This window comes from Penicillium mononematosum (genome assembly GCF_028829835.1).
Source record: "Penicillium mononematosum strain IBT 11891 chromosome Unknown utg000002l:1.0-8112719.0:1.0-8118358.0, whole genome shotgun sequence".
Classification (NCBI taxonomy): domain Eukaryota; kingdom Fungi; phylum Ascomycota; class Eurotiomycetes; order Eurotiales; family Aspergillaceae; genus Penicillium; species Penicillium mononematosum.
Window position 1 is genome coordinate 364,238 of NW_026643272.1, and position 14,024 is coordinate 378,261.

General features: G+C 47.7%; 5 protein-coding genes across 5 annotated transcripts; 1 reads left to right on the top strand and 4 right to left on the bottom strand.

Annotated features, from left to right (window-relative positions):
* Positions 1 to 907: 907 nt before the first annotated feature.
* On the top strand, positions 908 to 1,915 carry N7519_001870 (Frag1/DRAM/Sfk1 family protein; the record flags this gene model as incomplete). The annotated part of the gene is made up of 4 exons (XM_057288648.1): positions 908 to 962; positions 1,024 to 1,105; positions 1,168 to 1,437; positions 1,504 to 1,915. The coding sequence occupies 4 exons, from the start codon at positions 908 to 910 to the stop codon at positions 1,913 to 1,915; spliced, it is 819 nt and encodes a 272-aa protein (XP_057149850.1).
* A 409-nt stretch (positions 1,916 to 2,324) lies between these two features.
* N7519_001871 (tyrosine-protein phosphatase) lies at positions 2,325 to 3,508 on the bottom strand (the record flags this gene model as incomplete). Its single annotated transcript, XM_057288649.1, has 6 exons — positions 2,325 to 2,626; positions 2,684 to 2,820; positions 2,877 to 3,101; positions 3,153 to 3,232; positions 3,309 to 3,345; positions 3,402 to 3,508. The coding sequence occupies 6 exons, from the start codon at positions 3,506 to 3,508 to the stop codon at positions 2,325 to 2,327; spliced, it is 888 nt and encodes a 295-aa protein (XP_057149851.1).
* Positions 3,509 to 3,929: 421 nt separating this feature from the next.
* Positions 3,930 to 7,037, bottom strand: N7519_001872 (glycoside hydrolase family 35 protein; the record flags this gene model as incomplete). The annotated part of the gene is made up of 4 exons (XM_057288650.1): positions 3,930 to 5,064; positions 5,115 to 5,616; positions 5,673 to 6,749; positions 6,803 to 7,037. 4 exons carry the CDS (start codon positions 7,035 to 7,037, stop codon positions 3,930 to 3,932), a joined length of 2,949 nt encoding a protein of 982 aa, XP_057149852.1.
* Positions 7,038 to 7,307: 270 nt separating this feature from the next.
* Positions 7,308 to 8,783, bottom strand: N7519_001873 (ankyrin repeat domain-containing protein; the record flags this gene model as incomplete). Its single annotated transcript, XM_057288651.1, has 1 exon — positions 7,308 to 8,783. One exon carries the CDS (start codon positions 8,781 to 8,783, stop codon positions 7,308 to 7,310), a length of 1,476 nt encoding a protein of 491 aa, XP_057149853.1.
* Positions 8,784 to 11,794: 3,011 nt separating this feature from the next.
* Positions 11,795 to 13,288, bottom strand: N7519_001874 (uncharacterized protein; the record flags this gene model as incomplete). Its single annotated transcript, XM_057288652.1, has 3 exons — positions 11,795 to 12,643; positions 12,682 to 12,754; positions 12,867 to 13,288. 3 exons carry the CDS (start codon positions 13,286 to 13,288, stop codon positions 11,795 to 11,797), a joined length of 1,344 nt encoding a protein of 447 aa, XP_057149854.1.
* Positions 13,289 to 14,024: the final 736 nt, after the last annotated feature.

Consider the following 14,024-nt stretch of genomic DNA (forward strand, 5'->3'; position numbering starts at 1 on the left):
ATACATATATTACTTCCACTTTAAGCTCATTTGATATACGTAGATCTTTGTACAATATAGAGAGTATCTTGTAGTTAAATAGTCTGAATAAGTGGACCAATGCACTTGGCAATGAAAATGTCTGAACATCTGACAATCTCAGCCTCAAAGGCGTTAGATCTGCCAAGTATTCAGCCACCCGGTGTATCCGTAAGAGACCCGTTGGCTCGCGTGACGACCTTGGGACAGGCATATTAAATGTTAATAGGATATTAATAGTAGTCTGTACCAGAAGTAAGTACGGAGTACACCTGTAGCCTAATCTATCTACAGCAGTAACATCCATTAGAGTAAATATTGAGGCTGATCACTAGGGACTAGGCTGTGGGGGCGCACAATTTTTCTGCCTTGGCAGTCCTGGGGGATGACGTCGCTTTATAATCTCTTTAGGGGCTCTTCTAAACAAATAATTATTGCAATTCTTTCTTCTCTGCTTCTTCTCTGCTTCTTCTCTGCTTCTTCTTTTCGGGTACTCTACAACATAAGTAGTTGGGTATAAACAAATATATCTTGCGCATCATCGTTGTCCCGGTTCCAACTTGATATCCCTTTGTCATCTAAGCGCCACTGTCGCCCCCTTTAGGCCTCTCATTTAAACCTGGAATGCTGTATTCCTGTCAGTGTACATAAATACAGGGATATAGGTGAGTTGCAGTGGGGAAAGTACTTGGAATCCACTTCTTTCCATCCTATCCTCTATGGAATCACATCTTGGAGAAGCTGCCACTGACAGGATCCTATAGGCTCGCATTGTGCTTTCAATCCTCCACTCTCGTTGATTTGAGCTTTTAGCGGATTATACAAACATACCTTCGTTTCATCAAGATCGGTCTCGAAGTACAACCAGTACAACTCAAAAGTCGCAAAGATGTGGATTATATCATTTTGGATGTTTCCGTTGATATCAGCCTGCATGTGGGTTGGTAAGGCATCCCTGCATGGAACTGGATATTATGTTCTGGGCTGCAGCTAACGTGGTTTTAGCAATGTTGATTGCCATGCTGGTCACCTGGGTCAACGAGGGGAGACCGCACTACCCTAGTATGGACAACGGGCAGACCATTGCGTATGTCTTCTTCTCCACCATTAGCCCGTCTAATCATCCATACGCTAACAGGACTGTTACAGGTATATTTCAGATGTCGGAGCACAACACTTGAAGCCGCTGTTCGTCGGAGGCAGCGTAGTTACCGTCGTTTTTCTCGATTTAGCATTCCTTTCCGAGCGATGGCTTCGACACTCCAACCAATTGGCCTCGAACAAGGGTAGATTGGACAAGACATGCGCTATTCTTTCCATCTTCTTTGCGATCGCCGGTGCTGCCGGTCTGATCCTACTCGCTGTCTTTGATACCCTCCGCCACCCGAAAATGCACGATGGTTTCATCGCCCTGTTCATGTAAGTCATTTCCACTCCTGGAAATATGCAGCCAACAGCCAACTGACCAATCGATCACCTCTCCAGTGCTGGATACGTGATTAGTGCCATTTTGGTTTGCATCGAGTACCTTCGCATCGGAATCTTCTACCGTCGCGAGCACCGCGTCTTGCTCGTCAGTTTTTTTATCAAGCTTGCCTTCGTTATTATCGAGCTCGCGCTCGCCATCGGCTTCGGTGTCTGCATTGGCAGCAAGCAATCGTCTAAGCAAAACCCCGGTGCTGTTCTCGAGTGGACGATTTCCTTCGTCTTCACTGGCTACGTTCTCTCCTTCGTCGTCGATCTATTGCCTTCCGTGCGCACCCGCAACCACGTGCCCCAGGGTGAGAAGTACCTAATGACCCAGGGAGGCCGTGAAGAGAATGTCTCCATCGAAGAGCCGCTGACTCATGACTCGATGGGCCCGAGCACCGGCTTTTACCGTGGCCAGCGTGTCTAATTCCCTTTGATGTGATTCTATATATTCCTGTATTTACTTATACGACGTGCACGATGTCTCTCGATACTCTGCTTTTGTTAATGGTTTCTTGATACCTGTCATGGATACTCACATATATGGTGTTATTGGGAAGTTGGGCATACACTGTTAGATCAATACGTTTTTGGGATACATATTTACATATTTACTTCTTATAGCAATTCAATCAACATTTTAGATCTTTCCTAGTCTTTTCTCAATCTGTTTACTAGACATCGAACATCCAATCCCCCACCATTTATTATCTCGCATCCAAATGCTCATATAACAAGAAACGCTAGACCCCCCAATGCCAAGGTCATTATCATATCTACATATCCCATATCAAATACAGAAATCCATAACCCCAAAATCCCAAACCCCCAAGAAATCAAACCAAAAACTTCCCCCGAATCCTCTCCTGCATCTCAAACCCAACTCCAACCCTCTCCAAATACCCCCTAACACCCCCATACCTCATCTCAAGATACGTCGTCGTCTCATCCACAAAACCAGGCGGACAACGCGTATAATCCTCCCCAAGCCCAATAGCCCTAATCTCCTCCATCCGCTCCTCAAACTCCGACACAAGCTCCAGCTCCGAACGACCATAATCATCAACAATCGCCTCAGTCGGCACACCCCAACAAGCAACAACATAAGCAAAACAACCAATCCCGTCCGGTCCTTCCCCTGCGTGCAGTGCACAAGCGTGGGATACGATTCCTCGCACGCCAGGATTTCAAATACAGCGCGGATCTCCGCCATGCTGGAATCGAGCGTGTCTTGCGCTAGACCCGTCAGGCCGCGCGGTTGCATTACCGAGCCGCAGACTGAGACGCACGGCGTCGCTGCGGTAGCCTGTTGTTACGAGCCCGATTGTTTTTCTATTGTTATTAGATTATTAGAACGGTACTAGGTTTGTGTGAAGGGGGTGCGGTACAGATATGTAAACCAGTCCAGCTTGGATAATAAGGCGCGTTCGAAGCCTTTGCCTGTTAGGCTTATTAGAGCTCGGTTCGAGCCGGGGATGTGGAGGAGATGTTCGTCTGGATTTGATGGGATTGGATCTGGTGATTTTTCTGTTGGATTTGATTCTGATTCTGATTCTGATTCTGATTTGGCGATTTCGCCTCGACGTTTTCGCGTGCCCATTTGGTGTTCTGTTCTGTTTTTGGTTAGTTTCTGCTTTCTGGTGCTTTTGCAGTCTTTGACATACTGCGAACGAAGATCGATGACGGTGTGAATGTGTAGTTCTTCTGCTAGACGGCGTTTATCTCGTTCTGATGCGTCGTCGAGCTGTTATTTCGAATCAGTTTTCATTTCTTCCGTCTGACAACGCATCAATGCAGTCATTTAGCGGGGTTGGAATTACCCTCGCGCTGCGAAAGAAGACCCCTTCTTTCAGTATTCTATGTTAAATTGTTAGTTTTGTATTTAGACTTGAACATCGAGACGCGTAACTCACTCTTTGCGACAAAATTGATTAACCGACCGGCCGACATCGCGGAAATTGATGATGTTGTCGAAGGGCCGGTCGGGTGAGTCTAGATCCACGCTGTTATGGCGCGACATGGTGAATTAGGAATTAGAGAATATGGAATATAGGAAATCCGTCGAGATGAGGAGGAGGAACGTGTTTAAACGTGTTTAAACATGTGGAGAAGTACAAATGGCGGTGGACGCGGACGTTGGGCAGACATCGCGTTTTGGCCGATAGTCGCCTGGACAATGAACTTTTTGTTTTTTACTCCGTACTTATTGCATTGTCATTGGTTGCATGTATGGGATTCAATGTTTATTGGTTTGTGTGTCTTGAAAGAGTTGACTATATATAGCAGAGACGGGGGTTTTAGTTTGTTTATGGTATGATCTGAGGGCCATGGAGATATGTAGAGATGATGAAACAGGTACCAAGCTAAACAAAGAACTTCCTTAGATCTAGACCGGGAACATCTCCAACGATCAATTCACTATGTCAACATCAACACTTTACCTAAACATACTGTCCCCGGTTGTTCTCCCACTGTGGCTGCAGGTATGACCAATCGTGATTGAAATTGAATCCAGTACGATAAGCCCCATATGCAACCAGATCCACCTGACTCAATCTCGCCCCCTGCTCCGTCAGCGCCCACAGACTAATCGCCAACGTATTCTCCCCACGGTTATTAATCACGCCCGGCGGGAAAGGGAACCTAGTCTGAGGCCCGATATGCGGCAGGTAATGACCGAACTGGTACCCATTCATGAAGATCTGGACCACTGCGGGGGCGTCAGCAGATGCCCCGAGCTGCAGACCAATCGGAACGTCCAGGTCGGAGTCTAGATCGAGCTTGAAGGTGGTCGTGTAGAAGCGGCCTGCTGCACCAGATACGCCGTCCAGCGGACTTTCTGATGTCGCCGTCTTGGACGCTTTGTATCCCGGGAGATGCCAGCCAAGACGCTCGCCGTAGAGACCTCCTTCGTTCATGGGTCCCCGGACGGGATCGATGTTGGCTTCGCCGCCTGCGTTGCCTTGGATGCGCCAGGAGGTGAAATCGCCGCCAAGAAGCGTAGCGCCTAGTATTCCGCGTGGGTTTTGCGACCCGTTCGGTTTCACGTTTGCTTGGTCGTGGCCTGTGTAATCCATGACGACGGTTAGGACATTGTCTTTCTTGCGCAAGGTAGAGCTGGTGAATTCGAGCTCGGCTGATGTCGCGGCTAGGTCGGGATCGCCAATGGCTCCACCGACGTAGACTCCGTTTAGCCAGGCGGCCCAGCCGGCGGCGACGCCATTTTGGACGGTGATATTTGCGCCTGTTGCGGTCACGCCGTCGAAGCGTCCGCGGTAGATCTTCGTTCCGGCATGGTAGCCGTAGTCGCCAGAGTAGAGCACGGGAAGTGTTAGTGGCGCTACGGAATTGACTGAGGTTGTTTTGTTGCAGACTGTCCAACGAGAATCGTCATAGTCTGGCTTAATCTCTGGAAGTGTATCTTGTGCTTTCCATGATTTCAGGGTTGGCAGTGATATCTTGGCATGTTCGGCTCCTGGGGCTGACCCGATTAAGCTGCCATAGGGTGTCTTCTTGGTTGAGATCTCCTTCCCATTCCACTTGATCTTGGTAACCTTTGGGTTTCCCGTGTAGACCCTGGATATATATTAGCTAACAACTAATTTGAGGGCAAGCATTGCACTTACTCAAGAGATGTCGCGTTTGCGTTGTCACCAACAAGACTGACTGTGTGCCCGCTGACACTTGCTGTGCGAACGAGATATGGCCCAAGGGCAAGGATCTGCTCACTGGGAGTTACCCGCGGATTGGAAGTAGTCGGCACCGCAAAGAAGTTCCACGCCGTCTCTTTATCGAGAAGGTAGACTAGCACGCCGTGCGAGAATTTCAGCACAGTGCTGCCATCTCCCTGAGTGTATGTGTACTTGATGCCGTGATCCCATTCGGCGGAGTTCACTTTCGAATTGCCGTACGTTTTGAAGGTCAGATGGGTCGGTGCATCTTTGAAGACAAACTCTCCTTTCTGTCCGATATTCAGATAGAAAACAATGACATCTACGTCGAGGGTGGCGTAGGTCAAAACCTCGGCGGATGAATAGAGCAAGCTCGAGCCATCCCCGATTTGGTAGTCAGTGACTATAATCTTGCTCTGCCGACCGGCCAGTTCAATATTTGGGATTGTGAGGGCTCCTATTGTGTAAAATCCAAGTTAGTGCAATTCTTTCCTCCTATACAAGGGCACATACCAGCCGAAGTGTTGACGTTAAGTGAAGTAGTAGTCACAGCACGAGACGAGCTCGTAGAGTGCGCGAGAACATAGAAGCCGGCATGGGTTTCTGGGTTCCGCAACGCCCACGTATAGATACTAGCATCGCTGGTGTAGCCAGTTCCATTCCCTTCCATCTGCGTTTGGAGAAGACCGGACGACACGCGAGTAAACAGACCAATCAACTTGGTCTGCTTGAGCTTGTCCCGAATCTCACGAGTCTCTCGCATGGGCGCAGAGTAGTCGTACGAAGTGTAAACAACCGGAGCAGCACTTTGTCCCCAAGAAGTTGCCCCCATCACCATATAGATATTGTGCAATGTGACTCTGGAGCCGATGTTATTCTTATAGTAGACGTCGGCGAATTCAGGCGAAAGCTCGGTAGAGCATTGATCGTAGAAACTCCCACCCCAGGCGGAGAACCAACCGCCCTCGAATTCTGGCAGGTACTCAGGCTGAGAACTCGAGTAATTCTGGAACCACTGGTAATAAGTGCGGACGAGATTGAACCCAGTGTTCGGGTTGGTGCAGGATAGACCACCAGGATAGGAATCCAGACCATAGATGTTGACGGCACCACCCACATCCTGGTAGTCGGTCGACCAGCTCATCGAGCGCATTCCCTTTTCGTTATGTGTGCTCGGGACGACGATGCCGGCATCGCTAAAGGCGGCTTTGATTTGTTCCATGTACTTGACAACCGTGTTATCAGCACTGTGAGTTGTCTCCTGCAACTCATTCTCGTGCTGATTGAGAATGACCGGACCACCATTTGTGATTTGGTTGGCGGCGATGATCTTTCCGATCTCCTGGATCCATGGATACCATCGATTATAGTAGGAGCTTGCGCTGGTGCGCGTGCTGCCCATTTGGCCATTGGATGCCCATAATGCGAGCCCACCAGCAGAGGTCTCGGCATTGCAGTAAGGACCTGCGCGCGCGATCACATACAGACCGGCCTGCTTGGCATAATCGAAAACACGTTGGACGTCATGGGCGCCGTTCTTGAAGTCGAAAGTGTCTTCGGAAGCGGAGTGGAAACTCCAGAAGAAATAGACTGATCGGAATGAGTCCTATTGAAGCCCGGAGGGTTTGTCAAGTCACACTCACTAGAAATTGCATTAAAGCCATTTGCCCGTAACTTCTGAAACACGTCGAGCCATAGCTCCGGCACGGGGAGTCGCTGGTAATGGAATTCACCCGAAAACACATATACTCTCTCTCCTTTGACAGAGAGGCTGTATTTATCCCATGTCACATCTGTAGTCTTGCCATTATCTGTCGCAGAGACAAAGTGGCTGCAAATGAGTCCGAGGAGGACCGGGAGAAGTGCGAAAAAACGCATTGTTGGACGCTGTGCAGGTACCTATCTTGGAATATGACTTGTTATAATGGGTGAATGCTTCGGTCCTCGCTATAGTGATACCCCGTACTCTGCTGGGATTGGTGGATGTTTTGGAGATTTAAAGTCCGATTAGGCAATTTCCCAGGGTTTCATTACAGGGCCGTGAAGATGCGGGGGGAATGGCCGGCTTTCGACCGGGGCATTGCATTTACATTTTATACTGGATAATGCACGGTAGAACTGAATAAATTTACCCATGTACTGCTTGGTCTAATACTGATGATAAAAAGGTGGAGGAGTCCAAAAATACTCCCACCCGCGCCAATACACATCTATGAGCTTTTGGACTCTGAAAGCCATCAAATCTCCCTTTTTACTTCTGTTAAAGGAAAACTGCTCCCGACTACTTCGACGACGTGACAAAAGATCCATTGGGGTCTCCCCTTCGGAATTGCGGGCATTTCGATCCGACCCGTGGTCAATAAGCAACTTGACCACTTCCCAGTCCGATGTCAGCACTGCCAGGTGGAGAGGTGTGTTGTCATCGGCGTTCTTTGCAGCGATATCTGCTCCATGTTTTAAAAGCAACTTGATTGGTTCAACCATTGCTTTTGATGCTCCGTATGTCATGGCATGCAGCGGTGTTTGACCATAGGAGTCCACCGTGTTGACTTTCTCTCCATAGGCGAGGAGAAGCTCCATGAGACGCTTGTTGTCGGTTTTGTGAAGGGGTGTCTGTCCCTCGCTGTCCCCGGTGGTCCCATATGCTCCGTAGCTCAAAAGATGCTTGACCGTGTTGTAAATGAATGAAAAGCAAGGTTCATGAGCTACATCTGGATCGCATCCATATGACTCTGTATCATCCGAGACGACCGATTGAAGTGGGGCTGGCCCAGCGGTAATTGGGTATGTTATATGGGCATCAAGGTCTAACAGCTGCCTCAACAATTCAGCCCTACCTGTGGAGTTCCTTTTGGCCACTAAAGCATCCAGTGGTTCTCGACCCCAGCCATCGACTTTGCCTGGGGCGGGGCTGCAAGCAACGAGCAGTTCTATCAAGGCCTTTTTGTTGTTCCTGTTTAGTACAGTCTTACCGATGTAATCCCACACTCTCAAACTTGCTCCATGGTCGAAAAAAAGCTTTGCTGTTTCTTCATTGGAGAACGTACATTGGTTGGAGGTTTCTATGAACCCGTGGAACACTTCTTCGCTGTCCACGCTTGCGCCACGTTCGACAAGCAGCTTCACAATGCCGTTGGAGATGGAACTACACTTGAACAGTGCAAGTAATATCGGTTTGTGCTCTGAGTCAGGAGAAAAAGACTTGGTATAGTTGGCGTGGGCACCAAGATCCAGTAGTAGCTTCACCGTAGCAAAATGGTCCGTTACTAGTTTCTTTCCGGATCCAGAGTCGACATATTGCTTTCTGCAAGAGCAATCTCTCTCTTTGTACCAATAAGCTTCCTCTCCTAGCGCAGAAGATAAAATCCTATCATAATTTGATGGTCGACCGGTGCCAGAGTCAAGGTCAAGCAGCACTTTCATAATAGAAAAATAGCCACTTCGAGCAGCATAATGCAGTGCACGTTCAAGAGGTTCCACCTTAATATTTGGAATCTCTATCTTCGTTTTGTTGAGGTGTGCGAGAAGGACCTCCACTATCTCCTCATTCCCACTCTGAACGGCCCAGTACAAGCTTGAGCTACTCCAGTAATATCCAGGTTCGCGATAACCGTCTCGTGGCATCTTTGTTTGATTTTGGAGGTTATCCTTAACGCGTTCGATGTCTGCATTTATTGAAAGCAGGAGCCGGGTTCCATGCATATCGCCAGCTTTGACACACTCCGTTAGACCTTCATGGAGCTCCCAATCCTCTCGTTGATGACGACAGTGCCATAAAAGGGAATGAAACAGATTGTGGTAGCATTCCAGAAGACAGATGATGTCGCGTACGGATATGCCTGAGGCAATTTGCCATATCAACTCATTTGGCAATGAAAAGAGAGACGTTTCTGCCATGTCGAAAAGTCGCTTCAACTGATAGCTTTGGAAGAGAAAGAAGTGTGGGAAGTGAAAGAGGTGAAAGAAATGAAGAGACTAGTGAAGGTCAACATACATAGCCGGCACGAGTATATTTATGGATTGGATTTAAACGAAAGACGTCAGGTGAGGTCATATAACGGTATTTCTTCTATTTCCACAAGTATTTGCGGTATGCTCTAGCCTATTCTGACATCGCTTTCGAATGTCCGTTTCCAGATACAGTCATCCAGTTACCTTGGTTTGAGTAAGATGTTCCGAAAAGCTCTCTACCCTCCCATGACCGCCACCTCTAACAGCCCAGTACAAGTGTGTGCCACTCCAATAGTGCCTCGGTGCGCGATCGAACGGCGTTGATTTTAGTTGGGTTGTGGGCGCGCGTTCAGTATATTCCTCGAACTGAAACTGTGGGACGGAACCCGTGCAGCTGAAGAGTCCCTAAAATTTCATGGCTGGGTTGTATCCGTCTGCCAAGATCAGACATGAGCCCGAGGACGAACGGATAGGGTGGAGGATTCGGGATGCGAATGGTGCGGTATGGGTCGGTGGAGTTGAGGTATTGCTCGATCATCATATCAGCTTCTGAATCTTCGGATTCACGAAGATGGCGTCGTCACTTCCTAGGCGACAGAGGAGGATTGGGAAGAGAGGAAGTGGCGATCCCGGATAAGCCATCTTGGAGTGAAATAGATGAAGATAGGAGCCGGGTCCAATCCGCATTATCATATTGGATACACACTGTTAGAACTCCTTACAGGTCCCGTTTCTTTCGCTCGTGCTAGCAGTGCCAAAGAAGAGGTAGACGTATTGAATGAAAGAGATGGTTCGGGAATATATATGCCCTATGCCATTTGGTATACTAATTCGTTTGGCAATGAAAAGATAGATGTTTTCGCCATTTTGAAATGTCAAGAGGAAAAGGAGGAAATAAAGAGAAACAAAAGAAGTCAAAGAGAGAAAGACAAGTGAAGAAAAAGAAGAAAGGGAAGACAGGGAAGAAAGCGAAGTGAAGAAAAAGGGAAAGGGCGACGAAAGTGAAGGCCACCAGCTTTATATATATCTGGAGATGTACATACTACATTTATTAGCTAGTTGAGTCACGTAATGTTCTATTTCCAGCGTCTGTCTCCCTTGCATCCATTCACTTCAACAAATTCTGAATGTCAATGTCACAAATGATCAGTACGCATGTACTGAGAGCAGCATTATGCTCTAGCCTACTCCGACATCGCTTTCAAACGTCCATCGCCAGATACGGTAATTCAGACCTGACAAGACTTTGATGCAATTATCTGGTCTAGAGTATATAAAACGTGGAAACACTGGCTTGCGGCCAATGGCGGACCACTCTACGTGTGTCGTGCCGGCACCAATGAGGTCGATATTCTGTACCTACATATATACCCTGCGCTGCGATATTCCGAAGTTCTTTTTGGGTGTCTTTTTGGATAGTATGTACCTATATTCATGAGACACGAGTACCGTGGATGCTACCGTCACCTCCGCTGCCGTATTTGGTAATTGCTTGGAGGCCACCACCTACATATGTAGGTAACTTTGCTCTTTAGAACTATGTGATAGAACCCACTAGTTTGATAGCTCTCTCTCCTCCCTGCTCTTCCTCCTCTCCCCGTGGGAGACAGTCAATCCAAACAGTGTTTTCTCCATCTGTATCGCATCTCCATTAACTGTTGAGTGCAGTCTACTAGATATGGCTCTCGTAAGGGCTGGTCGCGACTAACTCTTCTTGGCTGGTCACAGGTTCTCGTCCCTGGAGTTTGATTATCACCATACGACTGTTCATATCTACAATAAGGTTGACAGTACCTAGGAATACATATGCGATAGTCTAGATGGCATGAACGCGAAAAAAAATATAAGTCTATATGAGTGGGATGTATTTCACGGCATATCCATATCATTGCACCCATGAACGGAACCAGATAAAGGATTCAAAAGTCTACGGATTCCTATCGGTCTAGTTCAGGTCCTAGGAACTTACGTGTTGAATCGTTTCAGGGCCTAGGAGCGGGAACACCAAAAGCAAGGTTTTATTAGTTCTCATGGAGAATCAGCCTCTGCGAAATTAATGCTAGACTTATCTCGGAGATACAAGGTCCTACTAAGTCCTTTCATTCGACTAGTCTGCCTAAGAGTAGCTTCGTCGTTGTCCGTGACAGCAAAATTCAATAGCCAAGTGGGTAATAAAGTGTGTCGGCTTCATATGTCTTGATGATATCAATAACCAACACGACTGAAATAGATACTGCAACATTTTGATTGGCTATTGACGTAGAAGGAAGGGAGACGTATGCCTTACTAGTGTGTAAGACCTTCTTAGGGCTGGTTTCCTGCACTTTGGGTATTAAACATGAAGTAGGAAAAAGGGCCCGGATGGTGCAGGGATTCCCACGCTTTATTGCTGAACGCCTCTAACTCAGAGCCGCAAGTCTAACAATCGTCCTCCACGCCAGCCTTGCCTTCTGTAAGTTATCACTCTATCCCCCATGCTATCTCTCCAGTGCTTGTCAACTAGGAAGTGCTCTCGATGACGCCGGCGATGCTCCAAAAGATCCACTGGAGTCTTCCCGTCCGAATTGCGGCTATCCCGATCCGCTCCCTAATCAAGAAGCAACTTGACTACTTGCCATGCCGATGTCAGTACCGCCAGATGGAGAGGTGTGTTGTCGTCAGCATTCTTGGCAGAGGTATCTGCTCTATGCTTCAATAACATTTCGATTGTTCCAACCGTCGCCTCTGAATGCTCTGTATGTCATGGCGTGCAGCGGTGTCTGACCATAGATATCCACCACATTCACCTCGGCCCCATACGCGAGAATGAGTTCCACGAGAGATTTGTTATCGGTTCTGTAAAGAACGGTCTGATCCTTGCCATCCCGGACCCTTACATCTGCTCCACGGCTCAAGAGAAGCTTTGCTGTTTTGTGGACGAAGGCAAAGTAGGTTTCATCATCGAGGCTTTCGGGTTCGGGTGTAACTGTGTCTCCATGCTGGTCGTGTCCGTCGATCTCGTACCCGTCTGAGTCGTATTCACATTGTTTTCGTCTATATGAGAGGACTGATAGTAATGGAGTTGGTCCAGAAGGAGATCGGCAATTCACATTAGCACCAAGGTCCAACAGCACCTTCATCAATTCAACCGTCGTTTCAGACGCCTCTTTGGTTGCCAGTGTATTCAGCAGGGTTTGACCACCTTTATCCACGTCGTTCGGGCTGAGTCCACGATTAATGAACAGTTGTATGAGGTCTTTCTTGTTAGCTTTGAGAAGAACGGACCGACCATAGTGATCCCGGGAGCTAAGATCTGCGCCATGATCGAGGAGAAACTTTGCTATTTCTCCACGAGGGATTGTACATCGATTCGATGTAACTGTGAGCACATGGAGCACGTTCTTGGCGCTCACATTTGCACCGCGCTCAACAAGCAGCTTCACAGTTCCGTCGGAGATCGGGGTGCATGTGCGCATTGCAGTTTCTAGCGGCCCACCTAGTTGCGCAAAGTCATACTCGGGCCAGTCGAGGGTGGCGCCAGAGTCGAGCAGAAGCTTCACAGTAGCGTATTAGTCCGGTTGTGCTTTCTGACCCTGTCCAGAGCAGATGTGGTGCGTCGAGCAAGTGCAGCAGTTTCTGTCGAGCATATATCCCCGATATTCCCTCTTTAATGCGGAATATAAAGCCACGTTGTAATGTTCAGTCGTTCGTACGTTGTTAGAGTCAAGGTCAAGTAGCACTTTAGTCATGGCATAATAGCCACCTTCAGCAGCATACCGTAGTGCATCTCTAACGTGATTGACCTCGAGATTTGGGATCTCAACCTTCATTTGAGTGAGATGTTCCGAAAGAGCCTCCACTATCTCATGATGACCACCTCTAACAGCCCAGTACAAGGGGCCATCATCCCAATAGTGCCCTGGTGCGCGATTGAACGGCGTTGAATCTGTGGGCACACATTCAATATCTGCATTGATCTCAAGTAGAAGCCGGGTCCCATCCACATTATTAGTTCTGATGCACGCTGTTAGAGCATCTTGGAGCTCCCGTTTCTTTCGCTGGTGCTGGCAGTGCCAAAGAAGAGGCAGACACAAACTGCGGCAACATTGGATGAAAGAGATGATGTCTGGAACACACATGCCTGATGCAATTTGGCATACCAATTCGTTTGGCAATGAAAAGATAGATGTTTTCGCCATTTCGAAAGGCAAGAGGGAAAGAAGGAAAGAAAGTGAAGAAACAGAAAGAAACGAAAAAAAAGAGAAAGTCAAGAAGAAGAAGAAGAAGAAGAAGAAGAAGAAGAAGAAGAAGAGGAGGAAGAAGAAGAAAAGGGAAGAAATGAGAAATGAAAAGGAAGTGAGGTAGTAGTATATAGTATATGGATCTCGATAGATGTCATGTGAGTTTAAAGGTTTCCATCTCTCACTTTAATAAGCTAATGTAATAATCTGTGCGTACCTACCTACATATGAAGGTAGGTACCTAGGTATGTACTAAGAGCAATTCTCACTAGCTATGTGTCAGCATACTCCGACGTCGCTTTCGAGCGTCCGTTGCCAGATACGGCAATCCAGAGGTGACAATACTTTGATACAATTCCATGGCCTAGAGTATATACAACCCGAAAACACTGGGTTGCAGCCAATGGCGAAGCACTTCTGCTAAGTGTATGTGTGTCGTGCTGGCATCACCTGGGCACCAATGGGTGCTTACATATATACTATGCCCTTGACAATGTAGGAATATAGCTCACAATGACCTCGAGATATTTGGATGTCTTTTTGGGTGTCTTTTTGGAAGTCTTTTTAAGAAATATTTTAAGAGTATACCTGGGTACATACGCATGTATGTATTCATGGCATACGGGTACTACCGTGGATGCTACAGTCTCTCCGTTGCCGTATTTGGTAATTGCTTGGAGGCCACTACCTAGAT